The sequence below is a fragment of the Wasmannia auropunctata genome, unplaced genomic scaffold, assembly GCF_000956235.1.
Source record: "Wasmannia auropunctata unplaced genomic scaffold, wasmannia.A_1.0 LD336052.1, whole genome shotgun sequence".
Taxonomy (NCBI): domain Eukaryota; kingdom Metazoa; phylum Arthropoda; class Insecta; order Hymenoptera; family Formicidae; genus Wasmannia; species Wasmannia auropunctata.
The window spans coordinates 59,724-84,225 of record NW_012026838.1 but is presented as its reverse complement, the minus strand read 5'-3'; the positions used below and the strand labels follow the sequence as shown (position 1 = coordinate 84,225).

The following is a 24,502-nucleotide window of genomic DNA, read 5'->3' as shown; positions in this document are numbered from 1 at the left end:
TCTTCGTGATTGGTGCCGCCATATTTCAGTTTGTCGATGTGTTAGTTAATGTAAGTGAATAGGTGAAATCAGTTTTTGTTGGTATAGAGTACTACAGACAACAGAGTTGTCATGGTGTCACACAGAATTGACAGAATCAAATTATAGAATTTTACAAAAGTAAGAAATTATTCTTCAATCATTGTATGGTATGGTTCTACAGAGTGTATCACCACAAACCGATTCTGCAACTATATCTAAAATTAAACAGTAACCAGTAGTAAATACTTCAGATAACGTTTCTGCGCACATTATTTGATATATTTACTATTGGTTATAGACGTTATAGATTCATACGTTTATTTTGTAATAATAAAAAATTATGTTACATTCATGTCGCATTTTTATTCTGAGTGTGAAAACATTTTGAAAATTATTTTAGTATAAGTTATAATTCATTTCCATGATTTGAAAGTTGCGCCAGCGAATTATTGGCTGTTTCCGGTAAGACTGAAACATGGCGTCTTTCCGCCTCATGTCTCAACTCTGACTAGAGGAACTCTACTCGCGCGCGCGGCGCGGCACCGTCGCGCATCACGCGGCGCAATACCGCAATAGCGGAGATTGCGGGATTTTCCCAATTCTAACCTAGAAGAGAGAGCCAGGTCGCGATTGTGAGTGTACCGCGCGAATCGTCGGGCGGAATCGTCTCCTCGTGATTTCTCCGACGTTCCTGGGGCGCAAGGCGATGTGTCCCAGCTCGGGGCAGGTGTAACGATAACCGGGTCAAGGAGGGGCGGAACGGGAGAGGAGAAGATTCTGATCGCCGTAAGAATTCGTAGTGTTAATGTTTGCGTACGCGAGGAAGCCCGTGTCAGTTTATTTTGCCGCAAAATATCTTTTTCTTTTAACACGTAGGTCTGACTTTTTTTTCTTTTTTAGGAGAAATATGAAGATGCGCTTACAGTTCTACACGTGTAGCGACCGTATTGCTGGCGCGTGTGATTCTGATAAAGTGCGTTTGACGTGAGACTGCGAGCACTGGCTGGGCGCGCGGGCGGGTAATAACATCGTGATAATAACAAATTATTGTTATTTTCGGCAATCGATATATCGATATTGCATTAGAAAGCCCCGCTTTTGTTCGCCAAAAGTATGAGCGCCGAGGAGAGACTTGTCACCGAGGTGCCCAGTAGCCTGAAGAAATTGGCACGTCTCGTCGTACGTGGGTTTTACACGATAGAGGATGCTTTAATTGTGGATATGTTGGTCAGGAATCCATGTGAGTAATTGTGTTCGGTCGTGGACAAACACAGGTTGCGACACTTTTTTTTTTTTTAGATTTCGAAACGCGCTAATATTTTGCAAGTGCGAACCACGATTGGTGTGCTAGACTAAGGACAGTCACACCAATCGTGGTTCGTATTTGAAATATATTGGTTACTTATAAAATATATATTATATATTAAATATGTATATTAGAAACCTATAAAAAATATATATATTAGAAACCTATAAAAAAGTGTCACACCTATTTGTCCATAACTGTACACCGACCTGGAAAATCTTTCGTAATTGAGAAATTATTGATCTCACGAAAAATACTGCGCATTCAGGTATGAAGGAAGATGACATTTGTGAATTGCTTAAGTTCGAACGGAAGATGCTGAGAGCCAGGATATCCACGTTGCGAAATGATAAATTCATTCAAGTGAGATTGAAGATGGAGACTGGGTCGGATGGCAAAGCACAGAAAGTCAACTATTACTTTATTAATTATAAGGTGCATAGAATAACTCCGTTTAACTCGATAGAAAATACACAAACGGAAGAACGAATAATAAATATTTATGTCTTTGTTGTAGACGTTTGTAAATGTGGTGAAGTATAAACTCGATTTAATGAGAAAGAGAATGGAGACCGAGGAGAGAGATGCAACTAGTAGAGCTAGCTTTAAGTGTCCAAGTTGTTTAAAGACATTTACCGATCTCGAAGTAAGTAGCGGCAGTGTGACATGGGTGATAAAGTCTTAAGAATTGAATTAAGAAATTGAGAAAAAATAAAATTTCGATTTTGCCCTGTTTTATATTATAATTAAATGATACGATAATTGAGATAATATGAGAGCGTAATACAATATCGTATTGTAACATTAATTCAAAGATCATATAACAGATTTTATTGAATTTCTGTGCAGGCGGATCAACTTTTTGACATGAGAACCGGCGAGTTTAGGTGTACATATTGTCGGGAGATAGTGGAAGAAGATCAGTCTGCTCTTCCAAAGAAAGATTCCAGATTATTATTAGCAAAGTTCAACGTACAGTTGGAGCCGCTCTATATACTATTGAGGGAGGTAGAGGGGATCAAATTGGCGCCTGAAATACTGGAACCGGAACCCATTGATATCAATACTATTCGAGGGTATGCGTTTTTAAAGATGTGTTTATACATCATAGAAAATGTGTTTTTGTGTTAAAATAATCATTCTCAAAAAAAAATTATATATATAGTATCGACACGAGAAAACCGAGCAGTCTTAGAGCACCCAGCGAACAATGGTCGGGTGAAGCTACCAGAATGTCGGGCTTCATGGTGGAGGACACTAGAGTGGACGTTACCATTGGAGACGAGTCGCCCGATGACAACGCATCGAATCACAGAAAGGAGAGACCGATATGGATGATGGAGAGCACAGTCATCAATTCCGATGGTTCACAGGTATTATTTCTGTCGTTTTGTCGTGCCCCCTCCTCGTGGCTCTTCCTCTCAACTTGCGAATGTACTCTTACAGCCTGACGGCGTGAATACGCAAGATAGCATCTTGGACAAAGCCGCAGCCACTGCCACGAACACGACTACGACGAATAACAAGCAGGGCGAGGACATTATGTCGGTGTTGCTGGCGCACGAGAAGAAGGGCGGCACCAATTCCGCGGCGTCCATCAAAGCAGCGCTTCCACAGGAATCCAGCGACAGCAGCGATAACGAGGAGGACACGGAAATGCAGGCAATTGATACCGGTAAGGAAAAAGATTTATCAAGAGATTCCGACGTTGCGACAGTCAATCGTCTGAACAAATCTGAAATTGGAAATGTGAAATGTCCCATTTTTTGTTTTTAAATTCTGAATTCTGAATCTTTCATCCAAAAATAAAATCTTTTCTTTAATTAAGATTTACAATAATATTTACGATAATTACAATACGTAAACATGTCAAGATATTTTAAACGTCAAAAGAGTAATAAGATAAAAGATCTCTAAACTGTAAAGTGATGAAAAAGAAAGAGTGTACTCATTGTCAGGTGACTGCTAATTAATCTGTATTTTCTTGAATTTTACTATTGTCGAATCGATTTTCAGGCGAGGTGGAGGCGATGGATTCCGAGGACGATGAACTGGTGCCGACCGTGAGTGTCGGCGGCAAGACCGTCGCGATCACCGACGTCAACGACACGCTGATCGCGGAAATGACGCCCATCGAGAAGGAGTCTTACATCCAGACGTACCAGGAATATTACTCGCATATGTACGACTAGATGAAGAACAACGAGAGAGTCGTCTTCACAATGCTCTGCATAAGACTGATATTGATTTGGTATCGTTGTTCCCTGTAATATTTTGTATAGCCACACAAAATATGTATACATATAGATATATATAATTTTCGATAAAGATGCGATGATGTTTCGTAGCGACATAGCAATCCTGACGGGATCATCCTGTACGTATTTTTCTGTGTCGATAAACATAGCGTGTATTCGCATGTAGCGATCTAAAGGAATTAACTGATTTGAAAAGAGAAAAGATAAAGGTGCGTTTTTACAGTTTCATATGTATTTTCTAATATAATTGCAACTGAACAGTACCTCGTCAATCAATAGTTCTAATAAATAAACAATTGAATCTGTGGAGTACCGTAAAACATAAGAAATTAATTGGGACGAATAATATACCATGTCACTTCTGGTAAGACGGGAGATTCTTAAACTTAACTAAACGTGAATTATTATTAACCTCTAGAGGACGGGAAGTCGATTTATCGGCTCTGAAGCGGTCTCGGCTTTTTTTTCATAGATCATTACTATGCCATATATCTCGAAAGTTTTAAATTGAAAACTATAGAAGTTGTCCAAAAACCAACCCGTCCTTTAAAGATTAAAGCTTACTTGATATTCTTTTTTTTTTGTTCGTCTCGTAACGAATTTCTGTCCAACCACCACCATTGCACAGAAATTCTGAGACGACCTTTTTTACACTTAGTTGTCTTTTCGCTTTTTTTGTATTCTTTTCATTCTTTTTTTCTTCAGTAACAGTTTCAAAATATTATATAATTAATTTTAAGTGTTTTTTTTTATCTATATTTAATACAGCTCGTTCACTAAAAACCACATCAAAAGAATCCAGAGAAATACAAATTTTAAACAAATCATTTAATATATTTTAGTTTAAATTTTTGTTTATTTTTCAATTATGTGTAATTCTAGATAATAGATGTTAATATTTAAAAGATAAGTTTAATTTTAAACGCGAAAGATAATCCATCAAGAGCATAGAAAGCTCAGGATTTTTTTGAATTAATTGCAAGATAAAAAGCACTATCTTTTGCTCTCTCTCTCTCTCTCTCTCTCTGTCTCTTTCTCTAGTTTATTCTGGTTCATTCAAGCGCAAACGAGCAAAGTCTTCAAATATGATATTATCATCGTCGTCGTTGGCGTAGCAAGAGTTCTCGTACCGTGCCCTGTCAATGCTCTTGCTTTTCTTCAGTATAGCATTTTCTCTTTCAATGGCGCCTGCACAAAGAAAAAAAAAAGAATTGATAATCTGAATTGGAAATGTGAAATGTTTTATTTTGTTTTTAAATTCTGAATTCTGAATATTTCGTCCAAAAATGAAATCTTTTCTTTAATTAAGATATTTACACGATAATCACAACACGTAAGAATATCAAGATATTTTTAATTCCAAGTAACATACCAGGGGTCGGATGCATCAGTTTGAATGGAACATCGGTGATCAACTCGCCACCAAGAGTACCGCAATTCAATTTTACTCGGATCGAATACGAGATCACGATACCCAAAGCTTCAGCCGGGCACTTGCCCTCGGCTACCAAAGTTGAGGATGCTAGATTTACGTCGTCATCCTAAACGGGACAGTTAAAATGAGTTTTTCCATATTATTATTTTATATAATCATTTATATATTACTATATTAATTTTAAATTTATACATATTAGCATATTAATATTTTTAGATAGATATATAATACTGGTAAAATATGTTAAAGTACTGAAGTATAATCTTTTATATATTTTAACATATTTTACCGTAAAAAAAAGAAGAGATTAATTTATTAACTACCTTATTAATCTCACAGAGAGTATTTTTCGCGTTTAAAATTAAATTTATCTTAATTTTACATAGATTAATAAGATAGTTACGTTCAATCGTTTCAAACATATTCAAGCTTTGAGATTCACGCACTTTGAGATGCCCGTCGAGAGCGATGCCACGCCGATCCTTGTTGCTGCTGGCCAAAGGCACAAGATAGAATTGTTTCGTGAAGGATGCACCGGGTGTGATCGGGCAACCCTCGCGAGTCTCCAAGCTAGCCACATGTCGCGAAAATTGGGCGTTTACCATGGTCACCTCGCAATGTTGAACCACGAACATCTGCATAGAAGAAATCGTGATGATAAAATGCAGCAAGCAGAGATTTTATTCAATTATACCTTAATATTCTTCACTGCCTTTCGTGAATTGTTCGTAACTGTGACGTTCGCCGCAACTTTCTCGCCGTGATAGTAGATCTCTCTGTCAAGTGTGACCTCCAGATTCAGTTTGCCCTGAGAGAAGGTGAATCCCTTAGAAATCAAAGAGCTGGGAAGTCGACGGCCTCGCGTTGGTGGAGCGTACTGCAGCTTCTTGATGGCTAACGATACAGAGGACCTTTTGTGTCCCTGATAAAATAAAAAAAATTTTTTTTTGTAGAAAATCTGATTTAAAATTTTTATGTATTACTTTATCAATTTGTTCTTGTATTGTGCATTTAATTTCTCGTATCCGTGTATCTTCTCGTATTTCGACATACCTTGTCTTCTTCGTTGTCTCCAACGAATATTTTCACGGTGTACTCGACTCCTAGGGGTTTCCCTTGATCATCGTCGCCGGGTTGGAGGGTGACCGAGCAAGGAGCCGTCTGCGGAAACTGGAACGTGAACGGATATGCGTTCGAACCGCTCGAGCCCAGGCGCTTCAGCAAGCGATCCTGAATCGATGTGGTCTCCTGCTTCTCCTTCTTCGTCGGTATTAGTTGATCGCGGCACAATACCAGCTCCTTGCTGAATTTGACTCCCATGACTTCGTCCTCTTCACGGCCATATCGGTAGGTTGTCGCGACCTAAGTACAATATAGTGTTACGTTATACGTTAATGAATCCTGGACATCTTTCAGGAATTATCTGATAACATTTTTGCAATAACGTGCACTGAATGTCTTTTCTGTTCTACCTACCTGACCGAAGACCTTGCGCCCTTGAAGGTAGTCATTCTCCACGACGATAACACCGTCGATGGGATCAGTGTGATCTAGATGATCGATAAAGTCTCTCTTGCCCAGATATACCGTAATTTTGCCTGAATAGGAGGAGTTTTAACGTGACATGACATTGTTAATCGTTAGGGAAGATGAGATCTTGAAGAAGGTAGAGAAGAGCGTACTCACCATTAGGAGTGGTCTTCTTAAATACCTTAATGGCTACAACGAAGACCGAAAATAATAGAGGAAACATCTGGCGGTTTTTTTTTTCCTAAACGAACGAAGTGATTTAGCAGAGAATTTGTTTCCCGCCCAGAAGTGACACGTCCCCGGCACCCGGTCCGAATCCTCATATAGTCTTGCCGGGGCTTCCCTCGCTTCGAAGCCGTACTAATAATACTGCTAATTAGATTACTTCGTTATAAAACTGATTTAAGAGGATTGCGAGTTATGTATGACACAAAAAGAATCGCCGTGTACATCTTTGATCATTACACATTTGATCATTAGGCCGTAAATATCTAGGCATCAGTAAACAATTGCAAACATTAATTTTCGCATTATTATATGCAATATTCTACGTGCAAACCGTAAAGCGAAGTTCGCAATAAATTATATAAAAGGACGATAACAATTTCATTGGGGAGAGGGAAGCAAGAGATTCTCACGCGTTCTTCAGTCTTAAGTTTATTTCGATAATGAATGTTTACACAATATAATACGGAGGTATTTTCTGCAGCTTAAATGAAATCCCCTGAATTTTTCAAACAATCGCTCGCGCGCGCGCGCGCGCCGTCTCCACGATTTTCTTTTAACGGTACCTACCGCGAGCGTCAAGTAGACATTATATTTAGCGCGTTAATAATTAAACCCGCTTATATTTCTTCGTAATTTATTTCTTCTTTTTTATTTCACATTCAATAGTCGATAGACAGTCGATGTAACATATATTATACTTTTCTGTGTATACGTGTAGTGTGGGCGTGAACACCATCGGCGTACGATGCTCCCAAAAATATTGTGGTAACTGAGAGACACTTTCTTCTTACTTTTCTTTTGCGCAATATGAAAAAGGCAGTAGTTATTCGAATGCCCCTCGAAATCGTATGATAAATCGCTTCCTCGACAGTCGTGAACCATAGGCATAAACGATCGAAGATCATTTTACATTGTGCTTACACGAACTTTTGACAGAACGTTCCACTTGGTGCTCTAAATGCTTTTTTTTTTTAATTACTCGGCGGAACAAAAATTTTTTCACGCTGGAACATAGAAAAAAAAATGCACGCAGCCACCAAGACTCGCAGGACCCTATCTTAATCGAGTAGAAAAAAAAAGGAAGAAAATATCGCGCGCAGGACGTGATTACTACGACGTAATGAGAATCGCTACAAACTATAAAAAATTTTTTTACGACGGCGATAACAGTAAATAATAACGTAGTAAATAGTAATAATCGTGATAAACTTGTCTAATAATAGGCACAGTTAAAGAGTACGATATATAGCTTTATATTCATTATTCAGCACTTTTTTTTTTATTACAACTACAGAAATTCGTTGCTACCAGGGAACAGAAATGCTGTGTGTGACGAGATTTTATGAAATCTTTATTCCAAATACGCTTCACAATGCCTTCGTACAATGCCTACTATAGTCTACAAGTACTATCCCGACACTTTTACAGCTCTCGCAACGTTTATATCTTAAATGAGATCGTTCTTTTGCTTCTTTCTTTTTACAAGAATTTTCAAAGAGCGAAAGAAAAATGACAAAAAAATGTATTATTATTCTGTATTTGCCTATGTGAAATGAAAAATTTTCTAGAAATTCTTTTTCAAAGAAAAAAATTCTTAAGAATCTAAAGCGAGTGCACTGTTACTCGCAAACCAATCAAAACAAATTCATCACTAGCAATTTATAATAAGTCATTACACTAATGTAGATTTCTTGTAGATTTCCGCGTACAAGTAAAATTCGTAGAGAATTATTCAATCTCTTAATTTACAAAATCGTACATTGAATTCAAAAACGTAATCCCGCTCGTCACTGAGCAGACAGGATTTGAGAAAGGCAATCCTTTTATTCGCGAATGCGCCACTGTATCCCGTCTCACAAGATGCACCTCGCGCACATTTTGCGACAAGATGCTTAGAGCATTGGTTGTCGTATATACTTGAGCAATATCTAAACTGTCGTAGCGTCAGGATGAACAAACGAAAAACTTATTGAAATATCCTTACTTAGTATTCGACACGATGCTCTTTATCTGTACGACATACGCAAAGTGCCCAAAATTTCCGTCCACATTTTACAATATCTCGAAAACAAGCTAAGAGAAAAATATATTCGCGTGACAAGCTAGAAAGAAATCTCTCAGCTTTTCTCTCTCTCTCTCTCTTTCCTCTTTCTCGCTCTCTCTCGCACTTTCTTTCAGCTGGATATCAAGCCTTGTGCTATAGTCATGCACTGTGTACATATATCGTATTTTTAACTGTAATAACATTTGTACATAAGTAGAATCAGTTCCCTGATACCAGCGCACTTCTAATGTCGAACAGTACAAATATTGTTAGTCTCGAAAGTATACATGGTAGATTTTCGTAATATGTTTACAATTCACCGCAATTTGCTCTCTCTTTCTCTCTCACACACATGCACTCTCTCTCTCTTTCTCTCTACGCAAACTTACGTTACTAATCATTATTTTTTCTTCTTTTCCCGTCCTCATCTTTTTTTTAGTCCTTTTTTTCCTTTTTATTTAGACACTGCTGAAACCGTGGTTCGTTTTAGAGATGATTCCTGAAGTGAGGCGACGCTGCGGACGACGGCGCAAGCAAAATTTGTCTCACACAGTAGAAATCTACAATACAAAACATTTTAAACAATTTAATGGATTTCTGCTTCAGCTATTTTATTAATTTGATGTTTTCTCTAGAAAAAGAAAAAAAACATGTTTACAAAAACTTACCTAATATTCCTCACAGAAATGTCTTCTTATAAATAAGAAACTTTTCTTATGATAGATCTGGAAATATAAAAATCGTATGGTGTAATAGAGGAAGAGCAAAAGGCGTATGAATACACAAACGTTATTCTTGGAGTAAATACGTACAACTCGGTGCAGCCGCAGATGCAAATCTTTTTTGTAGCTGATCGTATGTGAATTTGACAAAAGTGTCATACTGTTCGGCGAGCTTTAAATGTAAGATCTGATCGTACTCTTCTCGGATTTGCGTTTCTTGCTCCTTGAGCATTCGCTCGCAGATCAAACCAACCTACAACACCAATTTTATAGGCATGTAATATAGACATCTAAAATCCGAAACTTTTACATTCCTATAATAATCGACATTTACTTGTAATAAAATAATTCCAATGTAAAAGTCGAAGATAGATTCACGTATTTCCTGTTGAAAAATACAAATGAAAATATCAATAGACTTTACCTGTCTAAATGTGAAAAGTGGTTTTTCCTTTCCGCTAGTGTTATGACTAAAGGGAGTTAAAGAAGAGCCAGACGGACCGGAAGGACTGGAAGGTCCCTCCATGTCTGATGAATCGCCGCTGTTGGTTTGGGGCTGAAAGTGCAATTGTTTACGTCGTTGCAATCTGCGGATTTCTTCTCTGATGTTGGCAGCCATCTTTTCTGTATAAACAAAGGTACAACATTGTAACATTGTTTAAAAAATATGGATTAATCTTCAACAAGACAATTAACATAATTAAAACATAAACGGAGTGTTTACAAATAAATATTTTCAAGAACATTATATTCAAATAAATGTTACATTTTCAAGAATACTGTATTTTAATAGCAACTGTATTTTGTTTGTTTTTTTTGTAAGATTTATAGCAAAACTTAAGTAAAGAGTATTTAAGTTTGAAAATTTATACAGACAAATATTAAAAAATATTTATGGATAATATTACATAAAACAAATATCAGTGATGACATGAAAGTTTAAATGACAAGTACAGTTTAAAAGTTATAATTATTAATATAATTTTAAAATTAGAAAAAGTAAAATAACGCCAAAAGAATCAAATATATAAAACAATGTAATTGCAAAAAATTTGCAATAAATTTGTAAAATATTTGAATTTCTTTGTCGAGTGTTTAAATGTAATATTATCCCCAATAGATAATTAAATAATTTCTTGTTCCTTTAAATAAAATCTTACAATATTATATAAAATAAAATATATTACATTATCATAAATATCATCTATTATCCAGGTACGTCGCACACTACATACTAACATTTCGTAAGATCTAGAGTGTAATTCAATTATAATGCTGTACGACTGTTGTTATAAATGCACTTGTAATTTTTTTTTTTACAACTTGCCACGCGTCGATTGGATTAGTTATCGCGTCTCTCTCTCAATTTACTATCTCTGCCCATTCCGTTCGTAGCTCGTTTATCTTATATTTTATTGTCAGCTGGCGCGCTTCTAATGGCTCTTTTCGTTTCTCGAAATTTTTCTCAACTGCAATTTTTGTGCTTTCTTCTGATTCGTTACGCAGATTTAACAACTTAGCTTGCGGCGTACCTATTCTCCATCCTTAAACATACTCTAATCGTCCAATCATGTCTCTCGAGCATCGTTGTTGACAAGACAAACGTCAGCGATAACTCTTCTTCAAAAATGAAACATCATTTTCAATATATATATATATATATATATATATAGAAAATGATGTTTCATTTTTATGTACATATATATAGAATAATAATCTCCCGTGTTACTATACATATATGTATGTATATATATATATATATATATATACATATATATATACATATATATATATATATATATATCACAATCTTACGCATGCATAGAAAGTAGAAAATATGTCGTCTCCGGGAGCATCTTTGCGCGCTTCCTTTCGCAGCGCGGAAAAGTCGCGAAGAGGAAAGAAAAAGAAAAAAAGGGGACGAAAACCCGAATCCCTGAGCGCGTCCGTTATTACATTACCATATGATTTACGCATGCCCCCTTCCCCTCTCCCCTTATCGGAGTGTGGACTCAGCGAATACGGGTTTTAAATCGCTAGAGCTTAGCCGCCCCTACTCGCCGTCTCTCTCTCTCTCTTCCCTTCTATCCCTTCACGCCCCATCACGTTTATTCCTCTCGGTGCGCAATGAAGATGAATACGCGTGCGAGGGAGAGACGGAGAGAGCGCGAGAGAGAAAGAAAGTAAAAGAAAGAGAGAGAGATTGAGAGGGAGAGGGGGGAGAAGGAACGGCAGGAAGGCAAAAGACGAAAGGAGCGGGGGAGAGGGGAGTGCGAGAGACGGAGATAAACACGGGGAAGCGCGACGGGTGCGACGGAGAGCGAGAGAAAAAATGGCCGTGGCCTGCGGTATAATTACCAGGCGTCAATTTGCTGGCTATCTCGCCGAACGGCGACGGTTTCTGCGGCAGCGGTCCGCTGCGTGGCGACGACGCGGACGCGCCGGGCGAGGCGCACGACATCGGCATGCACCTCCGCCGTTTGCTGGGCCGGCCGTGGCTGTGCACCGGGTCGAACTCCAAGGACCTCTTGAGCGTGGCGCACGCCATGGTGCTACTAGTGCTACTACTGCTGCTGCTGCTGCTGTCGGTGGTGGCGCAGCGTTCTCAGAGGCTTACCCGTGTGTCCCGTGTGCGCGACTGACACCCAGTCTCGCGCGGGCCGTGGCCCCCCGGGGGGAAAGGGGGCAAGGGCGGGGCGCGGGGCCAACGTTGGCTGCGAGGGGGAGAGCAGCGCCCGAGAGGGGGGGGCGGGCGGCGCGTCTCGCGGTGATACGCGACACCGACACGGTTCCGTCAGCGGCGGCGTGGAATGAACGCGCGGCTCGAGAGGATGGGACCAACCGCACGATTCCCGGAATCTGCCTGAGCTCGCTCTCGCCCGACGAGAGAGTCACACGCACGACGAGAGACGCACGGACGGATTCGTAGGCGTGCGCGCGCGCGCACGCATGGGACTCAACGCGCAGCAGCTCGCAACAGCTCGCCACAGTCGCCACCGACAAAACAAACACTGCGCTCACTCGCGGCAATATGGCCGCCGCTCTGCTCCAACGCGCAGCAGCGACTCCCCCCCCCCCCGCTGCCCTTCGCGCTCCTTCTCTTTCTTCCACTCGTCGGCTTTCCTCGTCAGCTGGTCGACTCGTCTCCGCTCGCTCCCCCCTCTCTTGTCGTTCTTTTCTATGGAGATAGGAAATATACCTAAGGGTGCGTTCCCACTGAGCACGTCACGTTATCCGAATTGACCAATCAAAACGCCCCATTTTATTGCGTATATAAATCGGCTCAATCTCGAATCGAGAACTGTATAGTCAATAAAAGCTGCTTTTTCGTGAAAGAAGCTGCAAGTTGATTAGCTACACACAGTTCCCGGTCCGGAAACTGGACGGAAAAGAGCCCCACGGAAAAGCGATAAATTGATTGGCTACCGCATCGCAATCTCGCCGCGTCGGACGATGACAATAAATGCGCCGTCTACCATCTGCACTGCAGAGTCTATGGCTGACCCATACAACAGAAGCGCGTAATTGGTGTGCGGTTTAGTGCGCTCGCGCTCGCGCTTGCGTCGTATTCGGTCAAATACGGAGCGCAAGGACAACTCTCCGCACCGTAATGTCGATACTCGCGGATCTTGCGGTCGTGCGTTAAATCTTACGCGGGGGACGTGTCCGATCGCGTGCGGGCGCGGCACGTGCGCGGCGGTGAAGGAGTGGTGCGTGTTTTCGGGACTTCGGAATCTCTTTGTTCTCGCGGCGCGGGGGGATGGTGTGAGGGGGAGGGGGGGAACAGACGTGCGTGCGTGCGTGCGTGCCGAATCCCGTCACTTACACCTGCTGCGCGACACCCGCCTCCGTCTCGTCGTACGTGCTCGTGTTAACCCATTGCCACCGTTACCCTCGTCGCGTCGCGTCGCGTCGCGCCGCAGGGGGGTAAGAGGCCTGTTAGGTTATGAAAAAATCGTGCAAACACTGGACAAGCGTGAGTAACATATCGACGGTGTGCCTGTCGAAGACGAGGCGCGATCGCACGACGAGTCTCGGGGACGACAGTCTCATCAATTTCTCGATGAAGGAGCAGGACATACCCGAGTACCTGGAGGGCTGCGGGCTGTCGGCCTGCACCACCAGCACGGCCAGCGGCGAGACGCCCGAGGAGGTGCCGCTCCAGGTGTTGAACGAGAGGACGAGAACTATCCCGTCCTATGAGAGCAACAGCAACAGTGGCAGCGGCAGCCTGGGCGACACCAAGAAGATCGTTATGATCAAGTATCCGGACAAGTCGAGCAAGCCGAAGCCCACCATCAAGAAGACCCCGATCCAGGCGGAGCTGGACGTGAACAAGGAGTTCGTGCGGTGCCGAGAGAACAGCGTGAAGCGGCTGGACCTGAGCAAGGCCAGCATCACGATTATACCCAGTTCCGTGAAGGAGCTGAAGCACCTGCGGGAGTTCTACCTCTACGGCAACAAGCTGACGACTCTGCCGCCCGAGATCGGCCACCTGACGAATCTGGAGACGCTGGCGCTGAGCGAGAACTCGCTCACCAATCTGCCCAACACCCTGGCGAACCTCAAATCGCTGCGAGTGCTGGATCTCAGGCACAACAAGCTCACCGTGATTCCGGACGTGGTGTACAAGCTCACGTCGCTCACCACGTTGTTCCTGCGGTTCAATCGCGTCAGGTACGTCAGCAACAAGATAAGTAACCTGACGAATCTCACTATGCTGAGCTTCCGGGAGAACAAGATCAAGGAGCTGCCCGCGGGGATAGGCGAGCTGGTCCATCTTGTCACCTTCGATGCCTCGCACAATCATTTGGAGCACCTGCCCGAGGAGATTGGCAAGTGCGTGCAACTGTCCACCCTGGACGTGCAGCACAACGAGCTCGTCGACCTGCCGGACACGCTCGGCAATCTGGTGTCGCTCACGAGACTGGGCATCCGGTACAACAGACTGACGGTTATCCCGAAATCACTGGCGAACTGCAAGATGATGGACGAGTTCAGCGTGGAGGGTAATCAGGTGTCGCAGCTGCCAGACGGTCTGCTGTCGAGTATGTCGCTACTCACGACGATCTCGCTGTCCAGGAACAACTTTACCTCCTACCCGGCAGGCGGCCCGTCCCAATTCTTGAACGTCTACGTCGTCAATGTGGAGCACAATCAGATCGACAAGATACCCTACGGCATCTTTTCGCGGTCCAAGAATCTGGCGAAGCTGAATATGAAGGAGAATCTGCTGAACTCCCTGCCGCTGGACATCGGTTCGTGGATCACCATGGTCGAGCTGAACCTCGGAACGAATCAACTGCCGAAGCTCCCGGACGACATACAGTACCTGCAAAATCTGGAGATACTGATACTCTCTAACAATCTGCTGAAACGCATTCCGAGCACTATAGCGAATCTCAAGAAGCTGCGGGTGCTGGATCTGGAGGAGAACCGCATCGACATGCTGCCGCCCGAGATCGGCCAGATGGAGAGCGTGCAGAAGCTGATACTGCAGTCGAATCAGCTTACCGCGTTGCCGGACACGATCGGGGGCATGAAGAATCTCACGTACCTCAGCGTCGGCGAGAACAATCTGCTACATTTGCCAAATGAGATTGGCCTCCTGGAGAATCTCGGGTCGCTCTACCTCAATGAGAATCGGAACCTTCACAATCTGCCCTTGGGCCTGGCGATGTGCAAGAATCTCGGAATTATGTCACTTGAGAATTGCCCGTTGTCGCATATCCCTACGGAGATCGTGGTCGGAGGGTCGTCACTGGTGATGCATTATCTCAAGATGCAGATACACTGTACAAGACATTGATTATTTTATTATGATCGCATGCTTTTCATATAGTCAAATGGATGTCGATTCTTAATTATGAGAGACAATGAGAAAGAGAGAAAGATAGTAAGGAAATTGTTCAACGATATAAGAGGGATGTATTATAATAACGATATGTACATATGTCAATTCTCAGCCTAATGATCTCAATTTAAGGAAATGCATGAATGATATTAGCTCATTACATTGTATAAAACGAATCACGCATCACTTTGTTTCAGCAAGGAAAATATCACTTTCCAATTGCAGGAAGATGAAATAACGTGTGATATAAAGTTGAATAAGAATTTTTTACGAATAAAATGAGGATATATATATACAGTAACTATTTTAACGAAATATTTTAGATATCACAGCAGATGACAATTTTATTTCTAGTGTTAAAGTATGAAAGATATAAACCGTGTTTATATATTTTATATTTATGTTTTTTATTTTTCAACAAGATATGATACAAAGTTCTGATAAAAAAAATTGCAAGGAAAATATAAAAGAATGTTTTTTTACAAAAAGCAATAATAAAATGCACTTTTCTTCTTTATGTATATAAAACGTATAAAAGTTACTTTATATATTGATATATTAAGTTTGTGTTTGTTAAAACTATTAAGTTTATGTTTGTTAAATAATGCATATAATGCATGTTGCATCTTTATTATTATACAATACATAATTATATAATTTTGATTTAATATTTGAAATACTTCCATGTTTTGACTTCCATGCTTTTGATTGCAAATTAACTCTTTTATTATACAGAAAAAAATATTTTACGAAGCACGTAACTGTCATATGATATATTTTAATGCATATATTGCAGTTATTTTTTAAAACTTAATAAAATAAGTAACAATTCAATTTTTATATTCCACGATTATTTAAGGAGTTGAACAATTTTTAGAAATATTTTAACGCTAAATTGCGCAAAAATGCGTGTTGTTACGAAGAAATATTACAAATGTCCTATCACAAAAAAATTATCATTAGCATACAAAGAAATAAGATAAGATAATCTTCAATTTACAAATGATAAAGAAACATTAAGGATCGGCATCAATGACATTATTTACTGTTATTAAAAGATTGAAATTTCGTACATAGACGAAAAGAAAGATATTTAAATCGGGAATACGCGAGCACGCGAAACAATATAAATTTTCAAAATTTTCTTATTCACCGATATCGTATACGCGGTATTGTTTCCCATTTGTTCGTCAATGCGTGTGTTATCTTAGAAGGTATAACATTGCAAATATAAGACCTTCCAAAGAAAATTTCCCTTCTGGTACATAAAGCTGTATAGCTCTATTTATTTGACTCAACAATTCGTATCGATAATGAGGACTACATTGGTACGCTTGTGAAGGTAAGAATTTATACACAGAAAGAAAAAGAACAAAAATGATCTACACACAGTAAAGTAACGGTGTACGATATCGTAGCAAGATTCGAGATTTACTTTTTATTACATAATTTGCATTAACGAACAACGATCATGCGTTTCGTTGAGATTCGCAGAGTTAATTATTAAATGAACTTTATGTGCAATTATTCATATACAAAGTAACGTAAGATTTCTCATGGTAATCCGCATCTTTCTGTTTTAAATTAGATAAATATAGATATAAGCTGGAAAAAGGGAGCGTGTCCGAGCGTAAAATCCATATTACGGTTTGTAGATCGTCAAAGGAATGTTCGAAATAACAAAGTGATATTAGATAAAGAAATGATAACGGTGAAGATATATTGATAATTGCACCAAAAAAAAGAAATAACTCGGATTTTTATTCTGTTCGGTTTATACAATTTGTGTGCGACAATTAAAGCAACGAAGTCTCTGTTCTGTTTCAGGATGTGCTTTCATTAGATTAAAGAGATTGTGCTGCCAAGCGTAAACGTTAAAAAAAGAATGAAGAAGAAGAAGGAGAAGAAGACATGAACATTGAACATTTTCGTGAGATTACATTTTGCTAAGTTCCATAAAGCGATCGATGTTGCGACTACATTTCATCTGTTTCTTTTTTTCTTTTTTTTTTTACCACACACACGCGTACACACATCAACGTTATTATCCTGCTTTTGTCTTTGCACAAAGAAATAGTGCCAATGTAATTATAAAGCTACATGTATTATATATCCCTGAATATTTGTACACGCGTTATATTATTAATTATAAATAAGTATTATTGTATGTATATTACACTAGATAGGCTTGCATTTAACAGCGTGCCTATAGATCTTATGAGTTTGGGTTGTAAGATCTCTACACTACAGAGAGAATTTTTTTTTAAATTTATCTTGAAAATCATGTTAATCGTAGGACAACATAGTATTTCGACAAATTTTACTGTGCACTACAATAAATTTGTTGCAGTATGTATTTAAAAAAAAATAGTGAAAATCACATAAAATTCGTCGAAATACTATGTTGCCCTACGATTAACATGACTTTCAAGGTAAATTTTGAAATAAAATTCTCTCCGTGATATGGCTTATCGATTTCTTCATTCTGAATAGTCTTCTCACTTGTGTACGTGTTACTGAACTGTTACTTCTCCATACGCATATGTTAAGGGCGTAGCCGTATAACGTGTACCGTGCTGTAGCGTCATTATTTGCATGTTTATAATTAGCTGATTTATCCTCTTATTACATCATTTTCTACAATTACATCTTACGACTTGTTTAAAATCGAGTCTACGCTGTTATCGCACATTTAACACTATTACGCGCAATCGTGTAATTAAATTAAATTAATTTAATTAGAAATTAACGCTTTTTTGATAGGAGGTAGTTTTATGTAGTATAAAATGTGCGAGCATAATTGGGATTATCGCATGCTTCGTAATAATTACTTTTTTTTTGTTTTAATTTTGTGTTGTGGAATTAACAATTTCTTACCGTGATCTCTCCGTTAATGCGCTACATGCGAAAATACACATTCGCCGAGGATGATTTGCGAAATTAGAAACCGCTTACGCGTATGCCATTCAGCATTGTTTGCAAATGCCAGATTGTTTAGTGGGCCGCCGACAGTTCAGTTCATCGATACGTTCTAATAATCGACTAACGTTCGGTACTACACGAAAATCTCCACGTACCGTAGTTGAGGGTATTAATTTCGCGAAAAGAAAAAGAGGTGTCTACCGTAATCTCTATTGCCCACAAATATAAACAAATAGGTGTATCTTGTAAAAAAAAAGAAATTGCAACTACTATGGCTGTGCGATAAAATTTTTATTCAAGTGCTGCAATTGTTCCTGTACATCAACAATTAATAGTTGTTATCGCGTATACCCTCTTTTTCCTTCGCTCTGTATGTTATAAATTTTAAGCCTCCTGTTTTCCATCACGCAGCAATTTCTAGCTACGAAGTAGACAATTTTCTTCCATGTCTATCGAAAGCCGCTCGATAATCAATTTAATGTTACAGATGTCATCCTGATTTTTTCTACGGTCTTCAACGTGAACGAAATTCGATGTTTGATGTTGCTATCGTAATTTACGATTCGTCGATTCTATCGTTATTGTTCGCGATCTATTGTATAAATATATATAATTATCTAGCTACATAATTATATAAATCCGCGTTTGTTATCGTGCGAATTGTGTGAGTCGCACGCGCACGAGGATGACATTTGTACCTGTATTTGAAGATGGAACTTAGCAAACTCCGTTGTGGGACGAAGTTGACAGAAGTATTCCTCCGCGCCTGAGGGGTTCAATGCGTTATAAATTTCGTTTCTACATATATACATATATATAAGTATACATTTTTATCACGCATCTGTTTGTACGGTATCATATTATCAGTATGTATATCTATGTTTTTTTTCCCCCCGAAAGAGCGGAGTTACGCACCTCGCAAGGATCGCGACGAGAGATTCGTCTCTTGGCTTCCTGTTTTTTAAAGTTAAGAATCTTTGTCGCTGAAAGATCGTTGCATGTAAAATACATTAATTTGCAAGTTCTTTCCATTAGACTGTATACATACGAGGGCGTTTCGACGCGATCGGGCTGCGAGCTGATTAATGATGAACGATAGAGATTTGTTCTCGTTTTGCAGAGACTATTAATCCGTTACTACGATCCGTTACGAGCGAGCACGTAGCCGGGAGGAGGGGCGGGCGGGAAGAGATGCCTGTAAAACTTAATTAGTGCAACTCAAAAGTGCACGCAGGGCGAACGGGATCGCGAAGGTTCTTGCTAATTAATGGATGTATGCCAGGTATTTTCAAGTCTGAAAGTGAAAACCTCCTTTCATTGTATTATATAGGATAAAGGTTGCGATGTAACGGTCGCCATGAGCTCTCCCACTTACGCGAACTATTAATAGGGAAATGCGTCTTATCGAAGACGTAAGCGTTCATCATCGATATTAGACAAAAGATTTTCTTTTTTTAAAATTGTGACGTAATTTACTCGACGTTATGTAACGTTACGTAGAAACGATGCGTACGGTGCGCATTCCTTCTATTGGAATTGGAAATCTTTGAATTTTAACGATAATACAATTTCGTATGTGTTTGTTGTTTTTAATGTATTTCGTTAACGTTATGGATTATTTACAATTACGTTGTACATTTTTGTATTTTTATTTTAATTTTCGATTACTTCGATTATTAAACTTATTTCATTGTCGCGAGATGTGACATAAACAAATTGAATTAAATTGTTGAATTACGATATCGATATATATATGTATATTTTAATTTATAGATATATGCAAATTAAAACAAACAGAAACTAAATTTTAAAAAATATTTGAACTTTTAAAATTTTGGATTGTATTTTTAATTTGACGAGAGAAAGGTCTCTGAAAAATTGACATAATAAAAAAATACGAACATGTTTTACAAATAGCATGTTTACAAATAAAGGCTGCATGTTTTAAAGTATGTGTTAATTAACGTTAATAGTTTTTACGTTATTATCCGAACGAATGTGACGTGGCGACCGTTTAACAAATTAGTCTTTAGATAATTGTGATGAAAGTCTTCGCATATGGAAAATTTATTGAGCCATTCACATGTAAGTTTGCCAAGATCGTTGATACAATACGATCCAACTGTTAAACAGTTAAAAAAAAGAAAGAAAAGTAATAAAAAGAAAAACAAATTGTTAAATATGGCACATAGTCCACGTGGTTTGCAAGCGATAAGTTTACCGTGACGGTTGCAAACGCCCAGTATACTATTCTGAGTAAATGAACGCTTGTCGAATAGTCTATTGCGCAACACACGATATTAATGTGTTAATTGTGTATAATTCCAAGAATGTAATATTAAATGTAATTCAATGTACATTACGTGATTGTACGTCGGACGCTGTATAAATATTTCTAAACACGCAAATACATATATTATAAAATATTTTCCCGAAATTCACACGCTTCTCTGCTTCTTTTGCGCGATCTCTTTCTCCGATCCTCTTGACATTATAAAAACTTGCGTTTTTTTTTGCTTCATTTATTAATATTTAATTCTTGAATTACAAATATGTAACACAGTTAAGATAATAATTAAGACAAGTCTCTATTATAATTATTTTTTTCAATAAATTTTTAATATCTATGTCGAAAGTCACTTCCCTTAATTATCTTTAATTGTTGAATTTTCGCAAGAATATATACTTATCTTAATAATTATCAATAATTAATACCTATGCTTATGAAACCTGATGGAAATCTCGCTGCGTTTCTTGAAAGTAAAATTTTTGAATTTCTCGTCGCTCGTGGACTGTAATCGTCATTAAAATACATGTCTCGTTAGTTGTTATCGTTGCCACGTACATAAAGTAGTCAACGGAAAAACAAAATAATTTCGTACATACTTGTGTCGGCGCGTTCGTGATCACCGTGTTCGCAGTGAATACAATACTTCTCTCAATGGACAACTGAGAATAATTCTGTACCGGAGTCGTAAATACTAATTTCTTCTTAGACCTCAGATCCGATTTATCGTTCTTCGTTTGTTCTGCGAAATAAATACGGAGAGTCGCTTAAATTGCAAAAATCAATGGAACGATATTCCGATAAGAATATGATACGCTGAGGAAATATTTTGCAACCGATTAATCACATTAATTGTAATTAAATCGATTTAAAATATATCAAAATTATATTAAAACGATTTCGTATTGCAAAAATCAATGAAACAGTATTCTGATAAGAACGCTAAAGAAATATTTTGCACTGAGTGATTAACTATATTAATTGTAATTAAATCGATTTAAGATGTGTGATCAAAATTATATTAAAACGATCTCGTACTTGCGCGACCTGGATCATTTTTACGTCGTTTGATTTCATTTCCATTGTTAGGAATTACTTCATCGTATATCGGCATCGATATCGTCCCGAGTTTGCACGAAAACTTCGAGGGGCATATCAGCCTAAAATTAAAAGACAGTTTTTTTCGCATAGATATTACAATTGTTTCGGGGCGTCGATTACACATTACCTCAATAACTCCGTAACGTCGTCCGTGATTAATTGCAACTTTCGTAATTTCGTTAGGGCGCTCTCCACCTCTCGTTTGACATCCCTTCCCCGATTAAGATCAATCATTTCCGCTTTGATAGCGTCGATTTCGTTTATGAGATCGATCAACTCGAAGCTCCTTTCCGCGTCTAAGGGAATTACCTTCGGTTTAACGCACACGTGCGAATAAAAGGAAGCCGGGACCCTTTAAGGGACCCTTTAAGCAACTTTAGCCCCGACCCTCTGATTAACTTAATCGGCAATTGACTTAGCAAGTAATATTATTTCGTTAATATGGACAGTTTATAATTTTTTATATTTAAATGTGAAAAAAAGATTAGATTTGGAGCAACGCATTATATAATTGAATATCATTGTGTTTTTCTGAAAGTAATTTTAACAATTTTTTAATTTATTTCCCATTTAATTTAATCGATGATTGACTTATCAAGAATAATTATAATTATTGTATATTATTATTTCAGTTATTTCAGCGTGTATATATAGAATTTAATTTTTTGTTGTATTAATACATGGAAAAAAAACTAAATCAGAGGGCAATGAATTATACAGTTAAAAAGTTTACTTTAGGCGATTCTACCGGTTGAATTAATCGCCGTATCAGTTAATCGGAGTTTGGCCCGAGCTTGAAGTTGTCCTAAATTTTTAATTTTTTTATAATATATCCCACCGTCTTTACAATTGCTTTGTCGCTTCGCGCGATCCGAAACGAAGGGATGATATTGAAAGACAGCAGAAAAATCATGTTCGCGTGAGAATCGCCATATCTGTTCGCATAACGAGTCTTCCATCGACCACACTTGATAATTTAATTTCTCCTAAATTGAAAAACAAAAACATTTCAGTGCGAGTTGAGTCACGATTCAGCGATCTAAAATTAAATTTTGAAATCTTAAATTTCAATAAATAAACGATTATTGATTATTTAGCTCGGTAAAGATCAACACTTAATTATAAATTTATACTGAAATTTATATTTAATTTATACCTAAATTAATATTTATATTAGAATTATACTTAAATTTTATAACATGCATGATGTCTTCCATAAATTAATGTAAATAATTCCAGCAATTAATTTTTTTAAAAAATTTAAAAAAAATTCTTTAGTTAGAATTTTTTGGCTCATCACCAGTTCTTGTTTTTCTTCCTCCAGTATCTTTTTCCTCTCTAGAATATTGTCTCGATACATAGTTATTGTATCCTTCATAACTTTCAATTCTACGCATTTATCTCCGTATGCAATCAGAGGATTATTAGGAACAGAATTTTTCGCATTGTTCGACGTTGAAGCGACGTTCTTGGAGTCAATCATTCTTGTCGTTTCCATCAAAGTAAAATAAAACTGTCTGAAATTATAGTTAGATATTATTATCGCAACGAAATTATTAATTAAATTGGCTATATGCAATATAATAAATAAGTGTAATATATATATGGCTTCGTACGATTTTGAGTTTGCATTTAAATTTATTTAGAGTTCCTTGAACAATTATAGAGGATATAATTAGACAAATTTTTAGACAAATTTTGTTTCAGGTTTAATTACAAAGAAATTTTTCTGTTATTTATATAAAAATACACTGTTAAATCTACAGTGTCAAATTAATTAACCTTAGTTAAGTCGTCACTTTAATAAATAGTTATTTTTAACTAAAACAGTGGAGTTAAATAATTTAAAATAGTTCAAATTTAACCCAAATTTGGGTTAAATTCCATTGTTTTATTTAAAAATAACTATTTATTAAGTAGGAGCAGTGGCGACTTAAGTAAGGTTAAATTTGACACTATAAACAGAGAGGATCCGAGAATTCCGAGAGCGATACCGGCCTTTTGGCTGTAACGCTAAAATGCCCTCGAGCACTATCGCCCTCTGAAGAAGTGAATCCAAATTACATAGCAAAATCAAGATTTCTGCACAATTTGTGGTGCGTGTCTGTACTAAATCCACTTTTCGAGTCTGCTGGAGCTTTATTCTCGAAAAATTACGCATTAGAAAGTATATTTCCTTACTTTTTAATGCGTAATTTTTCGAGAATAATGTTTCAGCAGACTCGAAAAGTGGATTTAGTACGGACACGCACCACAAATTGTGCAGAAATCTTGATTTTGCTATGTAATTTGGATTCACTTCTATATTTGATTCATATTCACATTATTTGAATACGGTAAAATTACCGTATTGACAAAAATTGTTTCTAATAGCCCGCTTAAAGAATATCATGATTCACGTTATTAAACAATAAAATATACCTTAAAATTTCAAATAATGTGAATATGTATAATATTGATTTGTAAAATGTAACTAATGATGTATAATTTGTGCAAAAGTCGATATTAACAAGAATTACAAAACGTTTTAATAATTAAACAACTATATGTATAGAGATTATACATATATGATATATACGTGTGGCGATCGTGACGCGAGGAACAGCGTTCGATCTCACGAACGTTTTAATATTGTCCCTCAAGATTCCTTTATGCGGAATGACCAAGAACCAAATGACGCGGAGATCACATGCAAATCAGAATAATCGTATACATATGATACATAATATTACATATGAATCTTGTATTACCTTACAAAAATATAATTCTTATTTTTAAAAAGTCGTTAAAATAT

General features: G+C 38.0%; 6 protein-coding genes across 9 annotated transcripts in view; 3 read left to right on the top strand and 3 right to left on the bottom strand.

Moving 5' to 3' along the window:
• The window catches only part of LOC105451356 (THAP domain-containing protein 5-like), a 4,511-nt gene extending 4,142 nt beyond the window's left edge, over positions 1-369 (top strand). Inside the window, exon 6 of the mRNA XM_011691732.1 lies at positions 290-369. The gene's annotated coding sequence lies outside the window, so the exon portion shown is untranslated. The remainder of the gene's footprint in view (positions 1-289) is intronic.
• A 94-nt stretch (positions 370-463) lies between these two features.
• On the top strand, positions 464-4,245 carry LOC105451354 (general transcription factor IIE subunit 1). Of its 2 annotated transcripts, none has more exons than XM_011691729.1 (8): positions 464-807; positions 922-1,261; positions 1,596-1,762; positions 1,845-1,973; positions 2,177-2,403; positions 2,493-2,700; positions 2,774-3,002; positions 3,344-4,245. In XM_011691729.1, exons 2-8 carry the CDS (start codon positions 1,135-1,137, stop codon positions 3,517-3,519), a joined length of 1,263 nt encoding a protein of 420 aa, XP_011690031.1. In that variant the 5' UTR covers positions 464-807; positions 922-1,134; the 3' UTR covers positions 3,520-4,245. The 2 variants fall into 2 exon arrangements, with proteins under 2 accessions (XP_011690031.1, XP_011690032.1); XM_011691730.1 differs by having other exon boundaries at positions 464-852.
• LOC105451355 (arrestin homolog) lies at positions 3,797-6,881 on the bottom strand. Its single transcript, XM_011691731.1, has 7 exons — positions 6,707-6,881; positions 6,497-6,618; positions 6,074-6,382; positions 5,715-5,942; positions 5,467-5,655; positions 4,958-5,126; positions 3,797-4,773 (listed from the first exon to the last, which is right to left on the bottom strand). Exons 1-7 carry the CDS (start codon positions 6,771-6,773, stop codon positions 4,628-4,630), a joined length of 1,230 nt encoding a protein of 409 aa, XP_011690033.1. The 5' UTR covers positions 6,774-6,881; the 3' UTR covers positions 3,797-4,627.
• Positions 6,882-7,197: 316 nt separating this feature from the next.
• LOC105451352 (akirin-2) lies at positions 7,198-12,176 on the bottom strand. The gene is made up of 5 exons (XM_011691728.1): positions 11,903-12,176; positions 9,969-10,168; positions 9,635-9,797; positions 9,491-9,547; positions 7,198-9,382 (listed from the first exon to the last, which is right to left on the bottom strand). The coding sequence occupies exons 1-4, from the start codon at positions 12,090-12,092 to the stop codon at positions 9,537-9,539; spliced, it is 564 nt and encodes a 187-aa protein (XP_011690030.1). The 5' UTR covers positions 12,093-12,176; the 3' UTR covers positions 7,198-9,382; positions 9,491-9,536.
• A 1,300-nt stretch (positions 12,177-13,476) lies between these two features.
• Positions 13,477-17,272, top strand: LOC105451351 (leucine-rich repeat protein soc-2 homolog). The gene is made up of 2 exons (XM_011691727.1): positions 13,477-15,339; positions 17,226-17,272. Coding segments are annotated over exons 1-2 (1,851 nt in total). The 5' UTR covers positions 13,477-13,490; the 3' UTR covers positions 17,228-17,272.
• Positions 17,273-17,813: 541 nt separating this feature from the next.
• On the bottom strand, positions 17,814-23,497 carry LOC105451350. Of its 3 annotated transcripts, XR_974574.1 has the most exons (9): positions 23,325-23,497; positions 23,009-23,225; positions 22,547-22,694; positions 21,836-22,004; positions 21,646-21,767; positions 21,207-21,349; positions 21,036-21,112; positions 19,019-20,858; positions 17,814-18,912 (listed from the first exon to the last, which is right to left on the bottom strand). XR_974574.1 is itself a non-coding variant. In XM_011691725.1 (8 exons), the coding sequence occupies exons 2-8, from the start codon at positions 23,204-23,206 to the stop codon at positions 20,846-20,848; spliced, it is 870 nt and encodes a 289-aa protein (XP_011690027.1). In that variant the 5' UTR covers positions 23,207-23,225; positions 23,325-23,497; the 3' UTR covers positions 17,814-20,845. The 3 variants fall into 3 exon arrangements, 2 of the variants coding, with proteins under 2 accessions (XP_011690027.1, XP_011690028.1); XM_011691725.1 differs by having other exon boundaries at positions 17,814-20,858; XM_011691726.1 differs by having other exon boundaries at positions 17,814-20,858; positions 22,556-22,694.
• Positions 23,498-24,502: the final 1,005 nt, after the last annotated feature.

Bases quoted from the DNA above. Each gene is read 5' to 3' on its own strand.
- LOC105451354 (XM_011691729.1), top strand. From the start codon at position 1,135: ATGAGCGCCGAGGAGAGACTTGTCACCGAGGTGCCCAGTAGCCTGAAG. The intron at 1,974-2,176 runs GTAAGTAGCGGC...ATTTCTGTGCAG, and splicing joins AGACATTTACCGATCTCGAA to GCGGATCAACTTTTTGACAT. The intron at 2,404-2,492 runs GTATGCGTTTTT...TTATATATATAG, and splicing joins GATATCAATACTATTCGAGG to TATCGACACGAGAAAACCGA.
- LOC105451355 (XM_011691731.1), bottom strand. From the start codon at position 6,773: ATGTTTCCTCTATTATTTTCGGTCTTCGTTGTAGCCATTAAGGTATTT. The intron at 6,383-6,496 runs GTAGGTAGAACA...TATTGTACTTAG, and splicing joins GGCGCAAGGTCTTCGGTCAG to GTCGCGACAACCTACCGATA. The intron at 5,127-5,466 runs GTGCGTGAATCT...TGTCCCGTTTAG, and splicing joins CTCTCGACGGGCATCTCAAA to GATGACGACGTAAATCTAGC.
- LOC105451352 (XM_011691728.1), bottom strand. From the start codon at position 12,092: ATGGCGTGCGCCACGCTCAAGAGGTCCTTGGAGTTCGACCCGGTGCAC. The intron at 10,169-11,902 runs GTAATTATACCG...TTGTTTATACAG, and splicing joins AGCCAGCAAATTGACGCCTG to AAAAGATGGCTGCCAACATC. The intron at 9,798-9,968 runs GTAAAGTCTATT...TTGGTGTTGTAG, and splicing joins CACTTTTCACATTTAGACAG to GTTGGTTTGATCTGCGAGCG.
- LOC105451351 (XM_011691727.1), top strand. From the start codon at position 13,491: ATGAAAAAATCGTGCAAACACTGGACAAGCGTGAGTAACATATCGACG.
- LOC105451350 (XM_011691725.1), bottom strand. From the start codon at position 23,206: ATGGAAACGACAAGAATGATTGACTCCAAGAACGTCGCTTCAACGTCG. The intron at 22,695-23,008 runs GTGATGAGCCAA...TTTTCAATTTAG, and splicing joins AGGAAGAAAAACAAGAACTG to GAGAAATTAAATTATCAAGT. The intron at 21,113-21,206 runs GTATGTACGAAA...TGACGATTACAG, and splicing joins TCACGAACGCGCCGACACAA to TCCACGAGCGACGAGAAATT.